The sequence below is a fragment of the Asterias amurensis genome, chromosome 19 (genome assembly GCF_032118995.1).
Source record: "Asterias amurensis chromosome 19, ASM3211899v1".
NCBI classification, from domain to species: Eukaryota; Metazoa; Echinodermata; class Asteroidea; order Forcipulatida; family Asteriidae; genus Asterias; species Asterias amurensis.
The window spans coordinates 11,581,853-11,604,570 of NC_092666.1; the positions used below are offsets into that span (position 1 = coordinate 11,581,853).

The 22,718-nt window shown below is 39.0% G+C and overlaps 1 protein-coding gene across 4 annotated transcripts in view; it reads left to right on the forward strand.

Moving 5' to 3' along the window:
* Positions 1-19,732: 19,732 nt before the first annotated feature.
* LOC139951441 (transcriptional regulator Erg-like) overlaps positions 19,733-22,718 on the forward strand; it is a 150,529-nt gene continuing 147,543 nt past the window's right edge. For 2 of the 4 annotated variants that reach the window (XM_071950341.1, XM_071950345.1), the window contains exons 1-2: positions 19,733-19,810; positions 21,135-21,347. In XM_071950341.1, coding sequence (XP_071806442.1) covers positions 21,330-21,347 — 18 coding nt within the window. In that variant the 5' untranslated portion in view covers positions 19,733-19,810; positions 21,135-21,329. Of the gene's footprint in view, positions 19,811-21,134; positions 21,348-21,742; positions 21,816-22,718 lie in introns of those variants that run through there. The other 2 variants (XM_071950340.1, XM_071950343.1) reach the window with 2 other exon arrangements.

A 22,718-nucleotide genomic window follows, 5' to 3' on the forward strand; every position in this document is an offset into this window, starting at 1 on the left:
ATATAAGTTGTATCTAAAACTATTGTAGTCGTCCTTTTTCCACAATTTTTTATTTGCATTAATGATAAGAGGGATTACCAAACTTACGCCTCCCCTTTGAGTAACCTTTAAAGGAACATGTTGCCTTGGATCGGTCGAGTTGGTCTTTGAAAAGCGTTTGTAACCGTTTGTTATAAAATGCATATGGTTAGAAAGATGTTTTAAAAAGTATAATATGTATTTATCCACACAAGTATCACTTGAAATTGCGTTGTTTTCCTTTTACTTCTTTGACTAATTGCGACAATTTTTTGACTCCCATAAATGGCCGACCGTGTTAGTTCGTAAAGTAATGAAAACCACACAATTTTGGGCCTAGTTTGTGTGGATCATTGTATTTTACTTTAAATCATCTTTCTAATCATAATGCATTTCATAACAAACGGTTACAAACGGTTTTCAAAGACCAACTCGACCGATCCAAGGCAACGTGTTCCTTTAAATACTTTGTACACTGCGCAGAAATCCACACCGTCCCTCCAACATAACATACGCCCACTAGAAGCATTTCAACTCAAAAAATGGTGACACCAAACCCAGATAGCTTTACCGTCGCATGTCTCCATTTTCGCTCCCCAAGGAACCCCCCTCCCCACTCATCTCAAAAGAAACCAAAAGTCGGCCGAGGGAAACTAGCAAACGTGTATGCCCCACCCCTGTAAGTAACTTTAAATGCTACTTACATTGCACACAAAATCACAACCTTGCCTCATACACAACATGCCCGATGGAAGATTTTCAACTCCACAAACCATTACCAGCATGTCCCGCTTTTCGCTTCCTAAGGACCCCCCTCCTCCTCACCTCAAAAGAAACAACAAGTGGGCCGAGGGAAATGACCCGAGCTAATAGTACATGTACCTTTCCGAACTAGAGGGGTGACCCTTTTTCATATCCGTGACGTATTTCCGGTTGAGGTCAAACCCGTGGGGGAGATTTTGACGGGACGTCTAAAAAGTGGTCCTGGAAAAAAAAATGGGCCCCTCATATTTTGAAGTCGTATCTAGTTGCAAATACAGTTTACTATGACCCAACTATTGCCCAGTGGTATGGCATAGTTTTGTTTATACTGGACATCCCCCTTCCCCATCCTCTAACCCACAAACGTTCACCAGGGGACTTGAGCAGATAATCTGATATTATTGAAAAGCAATGATTGATTTAGATTACGGGGCTCGCTCGCGTGAGCGTGCCAGACCCCCCATGACCGAGGATGGGGGCCGGGAAGCCCCGGGGGCAGAGCCAAGAAAAACAGGCCGCTCAGGCTGGCCTGATGTCCCGACTATAGTTTTTACCTACCCCACGTGTAAACTTGTTTTCCAACAAAATATCATAACAAATTATTAGATTTATTGACAGGCTTTCGCACCGTTGGACATGTTGTTATAATTTAAGATGTTTTTCTGTGGCGGTCTGTGTCGGTTGGTGAGGGGGAATCGGCAACTTAGGTGAATTATTTGTTTTTTTATTTGCACAATTTGGTTGCACGTTTTCAATATCCTCGTTTATCTGTTTATTTAAACCCAATTAATAATGCAATCCGTTATCTGTCAGATTACGTCATATAGGGTATATATAGACACCTGACCAATCAGAAGGGGGGGGGGGATATGTTGTAGTTGTCAACCTTGTGCCTAGGGTATGCCTCCCATAATTAATGCTTTCATTTCCTGAAACGCTGCGAACACTCTGAACAGTCGTCTACAAAATATGCAAATGAGGAGATACTGTTTTTGACCGTTTTTTTTGTTAAAGGCGGTGGACACTATTGGTAATTACTCAAAATAATTATTAGCATAAAACCTTTCTTGGTGACGAGTAATGGGGAGAGGTTGATGGTATAAAACATTGTGAAAAACGGCTCCCTCTGAAATGCCATAGTTTTCGAGAAAGAAGTAATTTTCCACGAATTTGATTCCGAGACCTCAGATTTAGAACTTGAAGTCTCGAAATCAACCATCCAAACGCACACAACTTTGTGTGACAAGGGTGTTTTTTTCATTCATTATTATCACGCAAGTTCGATGACCGATTGAGCTCAAATTTTCACAAGTTATTTATTTTATGCATATGTTGAGATACACCAACTGTGAAGACTATTCTTTGACACTTACCAATAGTGTCCACTGCCTTTAAATCTTGTTCTGTATCCAATTTGAACTGAATGGCATTTGCACCAGAGTCGCTGTTTTTTCTTCTTTTAATTACCACACTTTGACTAGGTACTTCGGCAATAGACTCGCCGAAACCACACGCATAAAACCCGGGTGGGATTCGAACCACAGACATTTGCCAATATAGAGCAGATGGCTTATAAACTGAACCACCGAGATTACCCCGAATAGCTATTTATAGCTATTTGTTGCTTGAAAGGAAGACACTATTGTACCAGGCTTTTGTTTCTTGTGCCGAAGATGTCTGTAGGAAATGATGTAAGCAGGCGACACCAGTATTTATTATGATTAAATAATCGAACGGTTTCAAAAAACAGAAATACTCTTTGACTTTAAACGTTGGATAGATTTATTGCAAGACAGTAATTGGCTTTTTAATGTGTTGTGTAGGAGATGTATGGGCGAATCTATGAAACTCATATTTTTAAACAATATTTTAAAATAGATGTTAAATTTGCATCGGGGATAAATAATAATTATTTGTTTACCCAAACACCGATGTGGTAGCACTGTATACTCAGTACTTTCCCGAGTCCTGTGAAAACAAATATCACAGGCATAATTACTCAGGTGGGATTCGAACCCACGACCCTTGCAATTCTAGAGCATATTTTTAAACATTGTAGTTTGTTTTATGTGCTGTAAACAAGGATGACAACACTGCCAGACCTGTATTGGACTAGATTGTACGCAGTAAATGATGTCAGTAGACGACACTGGTCGATTGTTATCCTCCTTCCCCACTAGCACGACTTGATACGCGTTGACAACCCCTGACACTGAGCAGGCTCAATAAAGTGCGGAAGGAAATGGGGGTTTGGGGCCTCCACGAACCATGATATGGTTACAGCGTGTTCCCATCCACGGCTTAACACTTAAGGAAGGAACCCATGTTAAAACTTCGCAAGGAACCCATGCTAAAACTTAGCAAGGAACCCATGCTAAAACTTAGCAAGGAACCCATGCTAAAACTTAGCAAGGAACCCATGCTAAAACTTAGCAAGGAACCCATGCTAAAACTTAGCAAGGAACCCATGCTAAAACTTAGCAAGGAACCCATGCTAAAACTTAGCAAGGAACCCATGCTAAAACTTAGCAAGGAACCCATGCTAAAACTTAGCAAGGAACCCATGCTAAAACTTAGCAAGGAACCCATGCTAAAACTTAGCAAGGAACCCATGCTAAAACTTAGCAAGGAACCCATGCTAAAACTTAGCAAGGAACCCATGCTAAAACTTAGCAAGGAACCCATGCTGAAACTTAGCAAGGGACACATGCTGAAACTTAGCAAGGGACACATGCTGAAACTTAGCAAGGAACCCATGCTAAAACTTAGCAAGGAACCCATGCTAAAACTTAGCAAGGAACCCATGCTAAAACTTAGCAAGGGACCCATGCTAAAACTTAGCAAGGAACCCATGCTGAAACTTAGCAAGGAACCCATGCTAAAACTTAGCAAGGGACCCATGCTAAAACTTAGCAAGGAACCCATGCTGAAACTTAGCAAGGAACCCATGCTGAAACTTAGCAAGGGACCCATGCTAAAACTTAGCAAGGAACCCATGCTAAAACTTAGCAAGGAACCCATGCTAAAACTTAGCAAGGAACCCATGCTAAAACTTAGCAAGGAACCCATGCTGAAACTTAGCAAGGGACCCATGCTGAAACTTAGCAAGGGACCCATGCTGAAACTTAGCAAGGAACCCATGCTGAAACTTAGCAAGGGACCCATGCTAAAACTTAGCAAGGAACCCATGCTAAAACTTAGCAAGGAACCCATGCTAAAACTTAGCAAGGAATCCATGCTAAAACTTAGCAAGGGACCCATGCTAAAACTTAGCAAGGGACCCATGCTGAAACTTAGCAAGGGACCCATGCTAAAACTTAGCAAGGAACCCATGCTAAAACTTAGCAAGGAACCCATGCTGAAACTTAGCAAGGGACACATGCTGAAACTTAGCAAGGGACCCATGCTGAAACTTAGCAAGGGACACATGCTGAAACTTAGCAAGGAACCCATGCTAAAACTTAGCAAGGAACCCATGCTAAAACTTAGCAAGGAACCCATGCTAAAACTTAGCAAGGAACCCATGCTAAAACTTAGCAAGGAACCCATGCTAAAACTTAGCAAGGAACCCATGCTGAAACTTAGCAAGGGACCCATGCTAAAACTTAGCAAGGAACCCATGCTAAAACTTAGCAAGGAACCCATGCTAAAACTTAGCAAGGAACCCATGCTAAAACTTAGCAAGGAACCCATGCTTAAACTTAGCAAGGGACCCATGCTGAAACTTAGCAAGGGACCCATGCTAAAACTTAGCAAGGGACCCATGCTGAAACTTAGCAAGGGACCCATGCTAAAACTTAGCAAGGAACCCATGCTAAAACTTAGCAAGGGACCCATGCTAAAACTTAGCAAGGGACCCATGCTAAAACTTAGCAAGGGACCCATGCTAAAACTTAGCAAGGGACCCATGCTGAAACTTAGCAAGGGACCCATGCTAAAACTTAGCAAGGAACCCATGCTAAAACTTAGCAAGGAACCCATGCTAAAACTTAGCAAGGGACCCATGCTAAAACTTAGCAAGGGACACATGCTGAAACTTAGCAAGGGACCCATGCTGAAACTTAGCAAGGGACCCATGCTAAAACTTAGCAAGGGACCCATGCTAAAACTTAGCAAGGGACCCATGCTAAAACTTAGCAAGGAACCCATGCTGAAACTTCGCAAGGGACCCATGCTAAAACTTAGCAAGGAACCCATGCTAAAACTTAGCAAGGAACCCATGCTAAAATTTAGCAAGGAACCCATGCTAAAACTTAGCAAGGAACCCATGCTAAAACTTAGCAAGGAACCCATGCTAAAACTTAGCAAGGAACCCATGCTAAAACTTAGCAAGGGACACATGCTAAAACTTAGCAAGGAACCCATGCTAAAACTTAGCAAGGAACCCATGCTGAAACTTAGCAAGGGACACATGCTAAAACTTAGCAAGGGACCCATGCTAAAACTTAGCAAGGAACCCATGCTAAAACTTAGCAAGGAACCCATGCTGAAACTTAGCAAGGGACACATGCTAAAACTTAGCAAGGGACCCATGCTAAAACTTAGCAAGGGACCCATGCTGAAATTTAGCAAGGAACCCATGCTGAAACTTAGCAAGGGACACATGCTAAAACTTAGCAAGGAACCCATGCTAAAACTTAGCAAGGGACCCATGCTGAAATTTAGCAAGGAACCCATGCTGAAACTTAGCAAGGGACACATGCTAAAACTTAGCAAGGGACCCATGCTAAAACTTAGCAAGGGACCCATGCTGAAATTTAGCAAGGGATCCTAGCCAAATCTACGGCTTAAGGGCCTCTAAGTCTACCATATAATCCCATATAGCGAAGGATGAATAAGGAACTGTAACGGGAAGGGGTTCGTCTTTCAGTGGGAAATGAGAGTAAAGACTTTTATCCCGGCCTGGGCGGCAACTTTTTTGTTTGTTTATTGGTTAATATTCTATTTTAGTCAATATTATAGCAGCTATACAGATGAAGGGAAGCAGTATGGCAACTGTTTGGTTCTTCAAATAAGTAATTCTTAAGTTTTTTGAAAGTTTCTTGTATGTAGGGGATACGCCCAAGATGGTAGCACGATGACATTGTGTGATTTGTGTTTCATTCATGTTGTAAAAGTCAAAGATGTTGATTTGAGCAAAAACCCGTACTTAAGAAAGTGAAAATCCTTGCATTTTTCAGTGCAATTTATTTTCTTCTGATTTTGATAAAAGTAAAATTAGAAATAACAGATAAAATATAATACAACACATGTAAAACGCACAACTTTTAAAAATTACATTACAATTAAGAAACTTGCACATTGACATGATGACATCAAATTAACTGAAACTTTGTCACAGAAAAAGGAAATGAGATGAAGGAACTATATCCAAAGATCTTCCAAAACAAACCAAAGTCAAACTGGAAAAAAAACCAAAAAAACAAAAACAAAATCACAACTAGGATTCAACATAAGAAAAAAAGAAGAGGACAAAAAAACGAAAACAAACCGAACCCCCCCCCCCAAACAAAAAACATCCCATCAAGCAATAAAACAATAATGGACAGACAAAAAAAGATTGAAGACAAACATCCAACAAAATAGAATAAATAAAAGCAACAAACAAAATCACCAAAACCAAGTTAAAAACCTACACACGAACTCTGGAACCAACCACACCGAACCGAATGTCGATTCAAAGTTATAAACACGTTCTCGAAACCGGTTATAAACAAGTAACTATTGACAGCCTGGACCTCACTTGTTTTCAAATTAAATCTGCGTTTAAGATAACATGTTTTGCCACAATATCCCTAAATGTTGCTTCAAAGTATTATGTAAAACTTATGAATTTGCAAGCAGATGTAATTAGATGTGATTTGTATACAATCTGGTTTTAATAGCGATAGCTTTCAAACGGAAATATTTATCAAGATGGCTTTATTTTTTTTCACAAAGTACCCATAATAAGAGAGAAAGGGGAAAACAAAATATATTTAGGTCTTTTCTGACTTGTATCCAAACTGCATCCGGAGTTCCAGGTCTTCTCTGTTCAACTTTGCCCTATTTCATAAACTTGTATGCACAAAAACGTGCTAAGTACAGAAAATCATTCTTAGCAAAAATATGTTACCATTCATTACCACGAGTGTGATTGTTACCCTACTCGTTTCTCGCTGACTCTAAAATAATATTTAAGTGTGAAGGGGCCTTTAGCAAAATCTTTTGCAGAACAGAATTTTCTGCTAAACACCTGTTTGAATTTGGGCCTAGGTCACACTGTGTCTCTACTTTAAACTCATACAAAATGACCTCCACTCGACTTCACAGATTCTTGTTAGTTTTTTTAATACTTTTATTGAGTCCCAATTTCCTTATTTCGTTCGGATAAGAAGCGTGTTTATGACAGACCATTCTGGGGTTACGCAGAGACGACCCCCCCCTTCTTCCCCTAATGGAGTTCTCCGACCGACTAGACACTATCAAGTGACGAATGATTATTTACCGGGGGAACACACTCCAGTCTCGAAACCAACCGAGCTTGTAAACAGGTAATGCTCTTATGCTAGTCGGCTTAATCTACATTACGTAGAATTAAGGTATAGATACATCTGTCGTAGGTGACTGAATGAGTGGTATTTTTTTTAACAGGTCAATAACACGGTCTTCACTGTCACTGCGTATCAATGAACTTGATAGTTAGAGTTGACAACAAGTTTAAAGACCTACTTGAACGAAAATGGCAAGAGATAATCTTTGGTGAAATTAGTTTCAAATGTTTTCCATCAATACGAAAATTGTGTTCACATGAGATTAAACAGCTTTTAATTGTGCAGAAAAAAAATTTGTCAACACCCCTTGGTGGTACTTTTCAGAAAAGTTCCCGAAAAGCCATGTTATGTCATCACTCATGATATGTCATCGCTCATGTTACGTCATCACTCATGTAACGTCATCACTCATGATAATGTTTTTATGTTGGAGCTTCATTTTGTATAGCCGCTTTGCAGCAGCATGGATCTATAACAAAGCAAACTCCCACGCATGACGCCAAAGTATTGTCATTTTGACGCACGCCGTCAACGGCAGAAGTGTTTCCATTTTTTCAAAGTCTTGGAGCTCTTTACCTAATGCAAGTTTCCCAAAATTGTCTTTAAGTGTAAACGAACGCAAATCTGACAGCCTTTGGACACGCTTTGAACAAAATCCAGCTACAAAAATGATACCACTACTGAGGCGAACATAAGGTGCAAGTTTAGATTTGTCTTGGATTGACTAATTCCGATACCTCTAGTTTGACAGACTGCGCTCTTGCAATCACCCGTTAATTATGTATTTTGATGTCTTCAATAAACTCATTAGTCTAAGGAACTTCGGGACAGTTGGATTCAGATCCTGGGCCTATGGGTCTAATTATTGCGATTCCTTGATGTCTAGGGGCCCTGAGGTAGAGAAGAGAAAGGAGAAACAGAGTCAAAGTGGGAACCTAGTACCATAGAAGGCGTCTCAGAAATTAGGCATTTCTATCAAACTTTTAAAGGTGTTTTACGTGACGTGTAATGCTGAATGCTGACATAATAGTCACAGACAGTGTTCATGTTTTTTTTTTTTATAATAAACAAAAAAGGAAATTCAGATCCAGAGAAATGTTGGTTTAATCCACTGCGTCAGGAGGAAATCGTAAACAAAACAAAAATTCAGTTTTCGGCCGGCACGTAAACTCATTGTTCTTAATTTGCGTGATAACAACTTAAATAAGCTAATGTTTTCTTCATATCTGAGGGAAATATTCTACAAAAATAGATACACCTCACGTCACTTTATTTCAGTACATATTGATAATATGTTAATTACCAGTCGTGCGCAGCGCATACACAAGAGCACTTTTCCCATTGTTTTTACATCGAAGATGGTGGTCAATAACGTAATATGCAATCCAACTATAAGATACGTAAGTTACGCTTCTTGCATTACTTGTGACATCGAGAACATGCGTCAATCAACGAGATTAATACAACAACAGAAGTTTAGCACCAATCCAGCGTAAAGGCAGTGGACACTGTTGGCAATTACTCAAAACAGTTATTGGCATGAAACCTAACTTGGTAACGAGTAATGGGGATAAGTTGATAGTATAAAACATCGTGAGAAACGGTTCCCTCTGAAGTAACGTAGTTTTCGGGAAAGAAGTAATTTTCCACGAATTTGTTTTCGAGACCTCAGATTTAGAATTTGAGGTCTCGAAATCAAGCATCTGAAAGCTCACAACTTTGTATGTCAAGGGTGTGTTATTTCATTAATATCTCGCAACTTTGACGACCAATTGAGCTCAAATGTTCACAGGTTAGTTATGCATATGTTGAGATATACCAAGTGAGAAGACAATACTTAGACAATTACCAATAGTGCCCAGTGTCTTTAAAACATTTTGAAACACATGAATGTGATTTAAGACTATAAGCTGTCTTCATTAAGGAGGAAATGGGTGGATACATTTGGGTGTTAATTACAACTGGTTTGCGGGTAAACAAGTGTGCTTTATTTCTGGTCCGGATGAACCACTAAAATCCAACTAATTTTTTTGAAACTTTGTCACAGCATGACCTAGAAACATACATGTGTTTCCTCATCGGGTATCCGAGCTCTGCATCATGAAGGCTTTCAAGTATGTCAAAGCAAAACTTTCTTCAAATTAGTTTTACTTTTCATCTATGACACTGTGACACACGAGCAACAAGTCTCACCCTTGCGAATTTTTCCATTATGTGTCCGGAAAGTTCGTAGTTTCAGTTGTTTTCGTGTAGAAATGCCCTACAACTTTATTGTGTTCGACCCGTTATATCGACAAACCATTATGTTCGACCTATTTTATATTATATGACAAACCACTAGGTAGGTACAACCCATTTCAAGTGTCAAACATGTTGTTCTCGACAAAACGAGTATGCTCGACAAGTTGTTCTTGTTGGACATAATAGGTGCCGAAAACTCATTATCAGTGTGATTATCAATCATTCATAAATACCTCATACAGTTTCGCTATTCATATTGGTGGAGAGCGCGTCACGTGGGTGTGTATAAACCTTTATTTATGACCAGTAAAACGTGTTGAAACATGGACGTGACACGCGAGCTTGCACCTGTATGTTCTTCATTCCTATTGGTCGAGAGTAACGGCCGGGACGCGCTTTAAATAAAAAAATACCATGGCGACCAACGGTCGAAATACAAGAAAATGTACAGCAAATTCAGCATGTTAAAGGCTTTATTATTTAAAGGCAGTGGACACTATTGGTAATTGTCAAAGACTAGCCTTCACAGTTTGTGTATCTCAACATATGCATAGAATAACAAACCTGTGAAAATTTGAGCTCAATCGGTCATCAAAGTTGCGAGATAATAATGAAAGAAGAAAACACCCTTGTCACACGAAGTTGTGTGCGTTTAGATGGTTGATTTCGAGACCTCAAGTTCTAAACTTGAGGTCTCGAAATCGAATTCGTGGAAAATTACTTCTTTCTCCAAAACTATGGCACTTCAGAGGGAGCTGTTTCTCACAATGTTTTATACCACCAACCTCTCCCCATTACTTGTCATCAAGAAAGGTTTTATGCTAATAATTATTTTGGGTAATTACCAATAGTGTCCACTGCCTTTAACGACAAATTTCCCATGGCGACCAAGAGTCGAATTACATGAAAAAATACAGCCAATACAATTAATTGTTAAAGGTGATAAACCTAATAAAAAAAAAATAAAATAAAAAAATGGAGAAATCAAATTCACTTTAGGATGAAAATATTTAAACACAATTTGGTTAATAGTCAGACAGTAGTTTTCAAATGCTTTGAACATTGAACATGTTTAGTCCTCGCAACTATCAAATGTTTACACAATGCAGTATTTCAGGCGACAATGGTACTACATTCAATGTGCAGTTATTTCAATAACACAAATCATTCTCCCACAAAACAATCACTTCCACCCTAAAGCAATCGCACAACATCGGTAAACAGTATTGTCCAAAGGCCCACACTTCGTGTATCACAACTTATATATAAAATAACGAACCTGTGAAAAATTAAGCTCAATCGGTCATCGTAGTCGGGAGACAATAACGGGAAAACCCACCCTTTTTCCGCACGTTTCGCCGTGTCATGACATGTGTTTAAATAAATAAGTTATTCTTGATTTCGAGAATTTATAATTGTTTTAATGTTTTCTCAAAAAGTAAAGCGCTTCATGGAGTAATATTTCAAGAGAAGTCATTCACCATTATCTTCTGTAAACCCTGTAAGTTATTTGAAAATCTGTGAACTTTAAACTTTTGTTCTGTTCAGAAAGTGTCAAACGGCTTTAAAACTGTAAAACATTAAAACATTGAACATTAAGTCAGCTTAGTCATCTCATGCGACACTCAGCATTACATTCGCATCCAGATTGCAAAATTCCCTCTTACATTTTTGAGTCTTCACAGAACAAATTAAAATATAACTTTCTTGGTTATTTAGGAGGTAAGTTATGCAGATCGGATGTTCAACAAGAAGTCTGTACCGACATCAAACTGTTCCAAAGCGGAGATCAGTTGGTTTGACCCGTAACCCCAAGGGATTTATTCGAACTCCATACATCAATATCTGACAGGATGGTTTAGAGACGTTTACGAATACCCTTTAAAGGGAAGGTACACGTTTGGTAATTACTCAATACAAATATTAACTTAAAAACTGACTTCGTAATGAAGTAATGGTGAGCTGTTGATGAGAAACAACATTGTGGGAAACGACTCCCTCTGAAGTAACGTAGTTTTTGAGAAATAGGTCATTTCTCACTAAAATGTTAAAAGACTTCTAGCTAGAAGTCTCTCTCTGAAAGCACACAAATTCGTCCAACAAGGCTGTTTTTTCGTTCAGCATTTCCTCGCAACTTTGATGACCAATTGAGCCAAAATTGTCACAGTCTTGTTATTTTATGCTTATGATGGGATACACCAAGTGAGAACACGAGCTTTGACAATTACCAAACGTGTACAATGCCTTTAGAGGGGATGCTTTTGCCATCATTGAATAATATTTTTGTAAAGCTGGCTACTGTTTGTTGAGATTTTCTTTTTGTAAGTTAGGAATTTTTGTTTTTGCCTCTCGATATTTTTCTTGAAAGAGGTAAAGTTGTCACTCACAGAGATTATACAAAACTCAATACATCAAGATCTGACTTTACCATCCTGAAAATCATATGTTGTGAAGTCGGCTCCTTTATTTCCAATAGGAATGTTTTTACTTTACTCTTAATATTCTTCTTGACCTCGATTCTTTGATTACAAATTGATTTACAAATACATTGTGAACAGTGAAGAAACTAGGGTGGGGGAAAGATGAGTGCATCGTTTTTAGAGGGCATCCCTGGTCACTATAGGGGTCACTTCTGGTCTCAAGGGGATACTTGTGGTCACTGTGGAAAGATATATCCACTGGGGGAATTTATGGCCGAATGGGGGCATTTGCGGCCCCCAGGGGGCACTTCTGGCAACCGGGGGCATGTCTTGCCTTAAGGGAACACTTCTGGCCACCGGAATAACTTTTGACCGCTAGGGACACATCATGCCGATAGAGGACTCCTCTGGCCAACTAAAAGTGTAGGTTCTTGTTCTCTTATATAGAGCAAGCCCCCTTTAGTTGCTCTTGGTATGTGTTCATATATTGTTATGTTGATTAAGACAAACGACGGTGAGTCTAAAGGTATTATTGTCGCCGTGATGGGAAAACAAAGTTTAAATAAAAAAAATATTGAAATTGTTACATTAAGAACTCATGAAATTCTATTTTTGTATACCTAATTTTTACGTAATACGGGATTTTTAATCTCAAAAGTAGGGGCTCGGCAGGGGAGGGGGGGGGGGGGGGGCTAATAGTGACGAGACTTGCTGTGAACCTTCAACAAAGAGGCTCCGAGGGCCTTCAACATTATCTTCAACTTTTTTTTTTTTTCTTCTTTTTTTTAAAGTTAGAGTGAGTTGTTTAGGTGATCTGGTTCAAACAACTCACGTGATTGTTTCTCTTTGGTTGCAATAGAATGACCAATTCAAATGCGAGAAATTAAACCAATGAGCTCATCAGTGCAATCCCCGGGAAACGAAACGTCTGCAGACACTTAAAATAATCATGACAATGAGTTTGGTGTTAGCACAGCTTGTGGTATTTACAGAATACACTATTTATATAGGCTCCCCTGAATCACATCTTAATTTAAGGGATTTGTCATAGTAAGACGTTCCTTGTTATAGACCTTTATCACGCTGTCACCATCTTGGTCATATTCTTTGTTTCTGTAACAATATTGCTAACATTCATTGAATGCTAACATTCATTGCGCAAACAAAGCACCAGACTATTATTTCGTCCAGTCCAGCCTCAGTTTGGTTACAATGAGTTGGAATGGAGTAAAATCAAGATGGCCACACTGTTATAAATTGCTATAGACGACATTCCCTACATTAGTGTTCTGTAATCAACAACCCAGATTCTTTTACATCTTGACAATATACTAATTTCCTCAGTTTCGCTCTGTTAAAGGCAGTGGACACTATTGGTTTATCTCAAACACTCAAACTATTTATTAGCATGAAACCTTACTTGGTGACGAGTAATGGGGAGAGGTTGATGGTATAAAACATTGTGAGAAATGGCTCCCTCTGAAAAAATGTAGCTTTCGAGAAAGAACTAATTTTTCACGAATTTGATTTCGGGACCGCAGATTTGGGATTTGAGATCTCGAAATCAAGCATCTGAAAGCACACAACTTCGTGTCACAACAAGGGTGTTTTTTCTGTCATTATTATCTCGCAACTTCGATGACCGATTGAGTTCAAACTTTCACAGGTTTGTTATTTTATGCATACGTTGAGATACAGCAAGTGAGAAGACTGGTCTTAGACAATTACCAATAGTGTCCAGTGTCTTTAACCTCTACATTGATCTAATGACTAATATGTTTATTATTCAAATGATTGAAAGGCATTGTTTCACATCTTTTACTTTATTTATAAAACCACAATGGTGTTAGATGAGAGACAATTAATATGTTCCTAAAGGATAATTGGTTACACAACTTCGTCATGAAAGTGAACATTATGTTAACTGTGATCTTGTTTTCGTGTTCTTGCCACTGTTGTTATATCACGCGGATTACTCCCCTGTTTTAACCAGTTATTCAGAAAACACTGTAGAAAACAGTGTAGATTTGTTTAGTTTTTTTTATATGAGTGTAATATAAACCATTTGTAGATTGAACTTATGTAGAGACAGACAATGAGAATTATTTGATATCACTCAACCCGGAAACACCAAGGTTACCGCTAACTTCCTGGGCGGGGACTGGAGCTACCACCAATGTACATAATGAGCAAAATCATTCCGTTGTGGTGTGCATGTATCTTACCGATTAACTGACCCAGTTATCATATCAAACATGCAAGTGAGCAGGCAAGCAAGCAAGCAAGCAAGCAAGCAAGCAAGCAAGCAAGCAAGCAAGCAAGCAAGCAAGCAAGCAAGCAAGCAAGCAAGCAAGCAGCCAACCAACCAACCAACCTACCAAACATGCAAGTACAAGCAATCAATCAATCAAGCAAGCTATAGCAAATGGACAAGCAGGCAAGCAGCCAAGCTGCAAGAAAGCAAGCAGACAGACAAGCAAGCAATAATTCAAGCAAACGCGCATTGAGGCTCCAAACAAGCAAGCAGGCAAGCTCGCCAATAAGCAGGCAAGCAAGCAAACGAACAAGCAAACATGCAAGTTTAGCCATTAAACGGGTAAACTAACGAGCAAGCAAGCAGCAGGCAAGCATGCAGGCAAGCTGCAATGAAGCAAGAAGGCAAACAAACACGCAGACAACTGTAGGGAACATAATTTCCAAGACGGCAAGCATCCAATCAATCAAACAAACAACCAAACAACCAACTAAGCAACCAACTAACCAAAAAAGGCAACCCACCGACAAACCTGCTTAAGTAAGTCTCTAATGGAGAAAACGGTAACGATTTCATTTAAATCATTGTTTGGGAACGACTGTAGGTTAACCAGTCCTTCTCGCAAACTAAAACAATTTATCGACAAATGATTTACGCAGAAATTCATTCTATCATCATTGTCATTACAGAGAAGAATACATGATACGGTTTTCAGTGAAGAGGGTACGCCTCGATTACTGAATAGGATCTCCTGTTTACAACCATATTGGCGCGAAAACAGACTATAGGTTATTATGTTATTAGCGACTACCAATCCATCTAGATTCACACAAGTCAAAATGACACCTCATTTACATCGGGACGTTGTTTTACATCATCAGCCATTGACTTTAAATTGGATTTAATCTAATGAGGCACACAGATTTCTTAGAAATCTACACGTTCATCTGTCAGAGGCTTGAACAATGCAGTGCACAGCTAAAAAGTGGCCAGAAGTTCCCCCTATAGTGTCCAGAAGTGATCACTAGTGGCACGAAGTGACCCAAGCGGCAAACAGCCTCACACAATGTGGCCAGAAGTGTCCCCATGTGGCCTTAAATTCACTTCCCACTTAATGGCAAAAAGTTCACCCCATTTGGCCAGAAGTTTCCTCCGATGGCCAGAAGTTAAACTTGAGTAATTTACGCAAACAAACTCGTGCACATATAAAACTCATTCATGGCCAATGACCGAAACAGTTCTTGATAACAGCCACGAAAACGCACCCCGGCCTCACCCAAGTTGTACGTGACTAGGATAGAGACTTGATTGAGACGAGATGAGAATTGCCCTCAATGTCACCCACCAAGTGGGTACCCACTACTGTTAAGTTGGATTGAGGTATGGGGGCAGTAGTGTCTCACCAGTGACCAGTCACAAATTCCATACTGACCAATTCCAATTTGGATTGATAACTTAAAGTAAAACAGTATTGTCCAAAGGCCCACACTTCTTGTATCACAACTTATATACAAAATAACAAACCTGTGAGAATTAAGGCTCAATCGGTCTTCAGAGTCGGGAGAAAATAACGAGAAAACCCACCCTTGTTTAATAATATTTAAAGGGAAGTCTTTCACCATTACCTTCTGTAAACCCGTATATGTTATTTGTATAAAATCTATGAACTTTTAATGTTGTTCTGTTCCGAAAGTGTACAATGGCTTTAAAGGGCAAACGACGTTTTGATTTCCCACACCAGTACCTCACAAGTGACCAGTCAGTAAGAGCCCTGTCTGACAAATCCCAATCTTTGATTTCTTAAAGGAACACGTTGCCTCGGATCGGCCGAGTTGGTCTTTGAAAACCGTTTGTAACCGTTTGTTATAAAATGCATATGATTAGAAAGATATTTCAAAAGTAGAATATAATGATCCACACAAGTATCACTCGAAATTGCGTGGTTTTCCTTTTACCTCGTCGACAAACACAGTCGGCCATTTATGGGAGTCAAAATTTTGACTCCCATAAATGGCCGACCGTGTTAGTTCGCAAAGTAAAAGGAAAACCACGCAATTTCGAGGCAAATTTGTGTGGATTATTGTATTCTACTTTTAAAACATCTTTCTAACCATAAGCATTTTATAACAAACGGTTACAAACGCTTTTCAAAGACCAACTCGACCGATCAAAAGCAACGTGTTCCTTTAAAGGGTATCCAATCAGAGGGTTTCTCTGCTCTGACGTGTCTCGTTGCTTGAGTCCCCCTCTCTCTACCCCGTGTATGTTTTCTTGAGACGGCTACTAAGCAGTCGTCCCAGTTCATCCTTAGCCCCCCCCCCCGTGATTCGTCCAGTGACCACTCGGTACAAAGTCCAGTCTGACCAATCCTCTCTCAGATTCGCTTAGAGGGCAAACGACGACTTGATATCCAAGCAAAAGTTTCTCTGTTCTGACATGTCCCGTGGCTGACTGCTCCCCCTCTCCCTATACCCCGTGTATGTTTTCTTGAGACGGCTACTAAGCATTCGTCCCAGTTCAACCTTAGCGCCCCCCCCCCCCCCGATGCGTCCAGTGACCACTTAGTACACAGTCCAGTCTGACCAATCCCGCTCTCAGATTCACTTAAAGGGCAAACGACGTCTCGATATACAAGCATGGTTTTTCCCGTTCTGACATGTCCCGTGGCTGACTGCTCCCCCCTCTCCCTATACCCCGTGTATGTTTTCTTGAGACGGCTACTAAGCAGTCGTCCCAGTTCAACCTTAGCCCCCTGATTCGTCCAAATTCGAAAGTTCCTCTGGAGTGTTATTGAGCTTCCGGGCCGGGCCGAGGAATAACACAAGACAGAAATAGACTGAGCAGCAAGGCGATGGGGTTTCAGAGCGCTGTAGGCTGGGAATCTGTGTCTCTTGTTTTAAGATGGTAGACAAAGGGAGAAATGGGAAAAAGGATTGTGAAAGGGACTGTTATGAAAAATATCACGAGTGTTTTCTTATTGGAATGGAGGTCGGGGAAAGAGACTATTCCTCAAAACTTAGAAAACCTTCAAAATGTGTTTTCGTGTTCAACATTCCCATCGGTAGGGGCAGACATGATACATACTTGGCGGAATGGTGTCTTAAAGGCAGTGGACAATATTGGTCATTACTCAAAATAATTATTATCATGAAACCTTTCTTGATTACAAGTAGGGAGGGGTTGATGGTACAAACATTGTGAGTAACGGCTCCCTCTGAAGTGTGTAGTTTTCGGGAAAGAAGTAGTTGCTACGAGTTTGATTTAGAGACCTCAGATTTAGAATTTGAGGTTTTGAAATCAAGCATAGGAAAGCACACAACTTCTTGTGACCATGGTGCGACAAGGTTGTGTTTTCTTTCATTAGTATCTCGCAAAGTCAACGACCGATTGAGCTCAAATTTTCACAGGTTTGTTATTTATTTTTATGCATGTTGAGATACACCAACTGTGAAGACTAGTCTTTGACAGTTACCAATAGTGTCCACTGTCTTTAAAAATACGAGCACGTAAATTGGCACGCATTCAGAACGGGCCTATATGTCACGATAAATTGAAAGTTTTAAACTTTGCTTGTTATACTACCTTTATATTTTTTCAGAACAAATCTGCGACTGCTGAATATATTTCTAATAACATAGCTCTGACTGTATTTCCTTTCCTCATACTCTGTAAAACATTTAGCCTGCAAGGAAAATGATCCATTTAACATAGTCAATTATTTGGGTCATTTTGCCCTAATTGTAAATGAGTAGTTACAAATTTAATGATCGGTTCGTTAAAGGCAGTGGACACTATTGGTAATTACTCAAAATAATTATTAGCGTAAAACCTTTCTTGATGACGAGTAATGGGGAGAGGTTGATGGTATAAAACATTGTGAGAAACAGCTCCCTCTGAAGTGACGTAGTTTTCGAGAAAGAAGTAATTTTCCACGAATTTGATTTCGAGACCTCGAAATCAACTATCTAAACGCACACATCTTCGTGTGACAAGGGTGTTTTTTCTTTCCTTATTATCTCGCAAGTTCGATGACCGATTGAGTTCAAATTTTCACAGGTTTGTTATTGAGATACACCAACTGTGAAGGTCAGTCTTTGACAATTACCAATAGTGTCCACTGTCTTTAAAACTCTTCGTTTTAACCCGATAAAGTTGTTTTCAAACTATGGAATCTGTTTATCCTGTGTCTTATGTCTGAAGACTGTCACCTTAAAGATGATTTTCCCTCAATGGTTGGTTCTTAGTCTGCTTGCCACGTAGAAATCCTTGCATGGAAATCACGTGCAAGACCCTGCACACGATCCTCAGACAACTCATAAATCGTTATGAGACGCTCACCCAAAGACGTGACCAACGACTCATTTCGACGAAATTCTTCACAAAACTAAATGAAAAATCATGTTTATTGAAAATAGAGGATTTGAATAAATCTGTCTTTCTTTAAAACAGATGATGTATCATAACATTTTAATGAGCATCGACAACATTGATAATTGTTAAAGATCCGCTGTTTTATGTGACCCAATACAAACATGAAATAACAAATTTGTGAAAATATTTAGGCTCAATCGGTTATCGTAGTCACAATAAAATAATGAAAAACCTCTGACATGTTTCAAAATTTGAAAACAACTTTTTTACTCACGAGATAAAAGTGTTTTCATATATTTCTTAACCAATGTCAAGCAATATTGTTGCCCCTTCCTCTTATTGCTACGGTGTTTTGTTGTGGGTGTAGTTTGTGGTTTTCAATAATCTGGTTTTGCTTGTGTTTTAATGTTTTCTTTTGTGTGATTTTTAAATGTTTCAGTGCAATTACCTGTTTATATTGTATAACTATATTTTTATCGTTGGCAGGGGTCTGGTTTTACACATCTTTTGATGACAGTTTTATACTTTTGTTTTAACCATGACAGCCCCTGTACAACTTGTAACTATTGTGTATGTCTAAAGATTTAAATAAAATAAAAATAATAATATAATTTCATGAGATTCGTTTTTATTATGACCATCTTTATCACATGTTAGTTATTTGGAAAAATGTGATAATTTATGTACAATCTCACAATTTTTTAACAAATCATTTGAAGGTATTGTACGGGATTGGTAATGATTTATGAAATCAACAGAGATCAATTTTGCTCTAAAACTTTACTGAATATTTATAAGGTTGATACTAGAACTTTATTGTGTGAAATATTTTTCTCTGAAATGAGGTAATATTCAAGAAAACAGCAACAACAAACCTAACCAAAACATAAGGTTGTTACACAATCAATGAAACGATTGGTTTGCCACTGTTTTTTTCCTGACTCGCACAGCAGTAGGTTAAGCCCAAAATGTACAGATAGATTTGTTAGTGATTGAGCACACAAAACAGAGACACTGTCTGCTACCACTTAGTTAGCTTTACAAATCTTGTTTTAACAGCAAGTCATACTGTTGTTTTTGTCTTTTTTTCAATCAGAAAAATCTCCGGAGTGGAATGACTTCTTTCGATGTAGACAATTGTGTTCATGATAGAAGCGGCCATCTTGTCCGTACGCCCATCCACGTGGACGTTATGAAAACGAGACCAAAAGGTAAAAATGACAGGGGTCCAATTAAAACTATTATTAATTGTAATAATCAATGAAAGTGTTTCGCACTTGACTTGGCAAGAGTTCGAAACAAAGTTCAGGATTGGTAAAAATTTTAGATCTTGAAGGTCATCTGAACAGTTCAAACATAATCAAAAATATATCAGATATCTTGTTGTGAAATACTCTCCGTTTGTAGTACTAAGTCCTTACCAGACATCGAATCCATTTGCTGTTGGCGTTAAACAAAAACTTTACCTACGAATTTGATGAATGATGACCTAAAGAGTTGGGAATGAACTAACTTAGACAAAAATAAACTTAAAGCTATTGGACACTTTCGGTAAACAGTATTGTCCAAGTCCCACACTTCGTGTATCACAACTTATATATAACATAACAAACCTGTGAAAATTTAGGCTCAATCGGTCATCGGAGTCGGGAGAAAATAACGGGAAAACCCACCCTTGTTGCCGCACGTTTCGCCGTGTCATGACATGTGTTTAAAATAATTCCGTAATTCTCGCTATCGAGAACCTATATTATTTTAATGTTTTCCCAAAAAGTAAAGCATTTCATGGAATAATATTTCAAGAGAAGTCTTTCACCATTACCTTCTGTAAACCCTGTAAATTATTTGTAAATCTGCGAACTTTTTTTTCTCTGTACCGAAAGTGTACAATGGCTTTAAACTTGTTTTGTCTTGTTACGATACAAAAAATTGTTGTAGATGCCACGGTCTTCACACTTCTATGACCCATTAGAAAAACTCCAACTTGCGGGTACAACCATGTGTAAAACTCCTTCTCGAGAAGAGTGTCGGTTCTGGAGAATGTTGTTTTTGAGAAGAACCAGTGTGGTCTCGACTTCTCAAACAAGATACTCTGCTCATCTTCATCATGGAGAACCATGTTTTATCATTAAGTATTCCTTAACATCAATCACAAAGTTAAATTGACATATTTACCAAACTTGACTAGTAAACTGTCTTCTTGCAGAAAGAGAATTGATTAACTTATAAAAAGTTCGTTATCTGAAGTAGAAGGAGCGATCTTCTGGGAATATTCCAGTGGGGGGAAACTATACATTAATCCCCGGTAGATTCAAAGCCGGTGCTTATCACTCGGGTCTATTCTTAATCAAGTGTTAATGCACCATCAATCTGTCATTCCTCATGGAATTCTTATTGAATTACACAACGTCGCCTGTACAAGTTGTAACCCCCCCCCCCTACAGATCCCTCTCAAAAACTCATCCCCGACCGAAGTCTACTTTTCCCATCCCCATACCCTGATCAAACGAGCTTCCCTATTGGTTGTTTCCACAGCTCCTAACTTGCACGGCCAATTGCTGGAGTGACGTCCTGGTGTCCCGTTACTTCAGCAGTCAGTTAGTCGCAGCTAGAGTCAAGGAAGTACCACAACCTATTGGATAGTCCCGTCTGTGTATGGAATCTTTCCCTCAGCTCTAAAGGCAACCCCACTCTCCTATAACCACCACTTCAAACCTCCCTGATTCACCGATGGATAAGTTAGTGAAGGTGAGTGCACAGTTTATCTTTTTTGTCCACCATCAAAAACTTTACCCTTTTACCATCAAGGCAACAAGTTTCCCCCGTAAGTTTTGGTTTTGTTTCCCCTCGCGTTACCGTGTTGTGACTCGGCTACCAACCCCGCCGCTTAGCGTGTGCTTGACACTGACATTAGAGGGAAGGGAAAGATGTTTTTGCAGGCATTGGATGTTTTGGCTTGGGCCTTTCGGGATATCCTGAACCGGTTTCCTCATGGTTGGTTTTCCGTTGGGATAGTAAGAACAGACAATGGGATGGACTCTGATACATCCCCCCGGCGGTTACAGGATATAGCATTAGCTTTGGGGTGCTACTTACATGGCTATTTTCTTGTATAAAATCTCATTGTCTCTGTGCCGACGGACCCAAAAACAGTCTGTAACTGTTTTAGATTATGGATATACAGTTTGTGGGATTAAACTTTGAACATGAAGTTTAGTAAGTTATGTGAAACTCTTTTTTTTTGAAGCAACTGAAACATTTTAACAAACTTCATTTAGTTTACTATTAGCTTTGGGTGCTGTACTTACATGCGTATTTTCTTGTATAAAATATTGCTGTCTCTGTGCTGCTGCTGAACCCAAACCGTCTGTTGCTGTTTTAGATTATGGCTAATAATTTGGATTTAAACTTTATTAACGAAGTTTGGTAAGAGTCTTTTAAGCTACTGAACTATTTTGATTTCGTAAAACATTCATCTTTGAGCGCTACATGAGTCTTTCTATACAAAATATCATTGTCTCCGGCCGCTGGACCAAAAAAAGTTTGTTTCTGTTTTAAGTTGTGACTAACAATTTTGTGGATGAAACTTTTTGCATGAAGTTTGGTCATAAGCATCTTGTGAAACAAATGAGCTATTTGGAAACTTCTTTTCGTTGAATATCAGCTTTTGGCGCTACTTCTTGAGTATTTTGTTGTATTTCATTGTCTATACGCCGCTGGACCCAAAACAAAATGTTACTGTTTTAGACTTTGGATAACAAATGGGACTACAGTTTTTTTCACAAAGTTTGGTCTGAGTTTTGTTGTGAAGCTATTTAGACAAACTTCTTTATGTTGAACACTAGCTTTGGACGCTACTGCATGGGTATTTTCTTGTATACAAATCATTGTCTCTGTGCTGCTGCTGGATCCAAAACAGTCGTTTGCTGTTTTAGATTATGGCTAATAATTTGGATTTAAACTTTTTACACGAAGTTTGGTAAGAATCTTTTGAAGCAACTGAACTATTGGATGAATTTTGATTTCTTAAAAACATTTAGCTTTGAGCGCTACATGAGTATTTCTATACAAAATCTCATCTCTTATGGCTAACAATTTTGTGGATGAAACTTTTTGCAT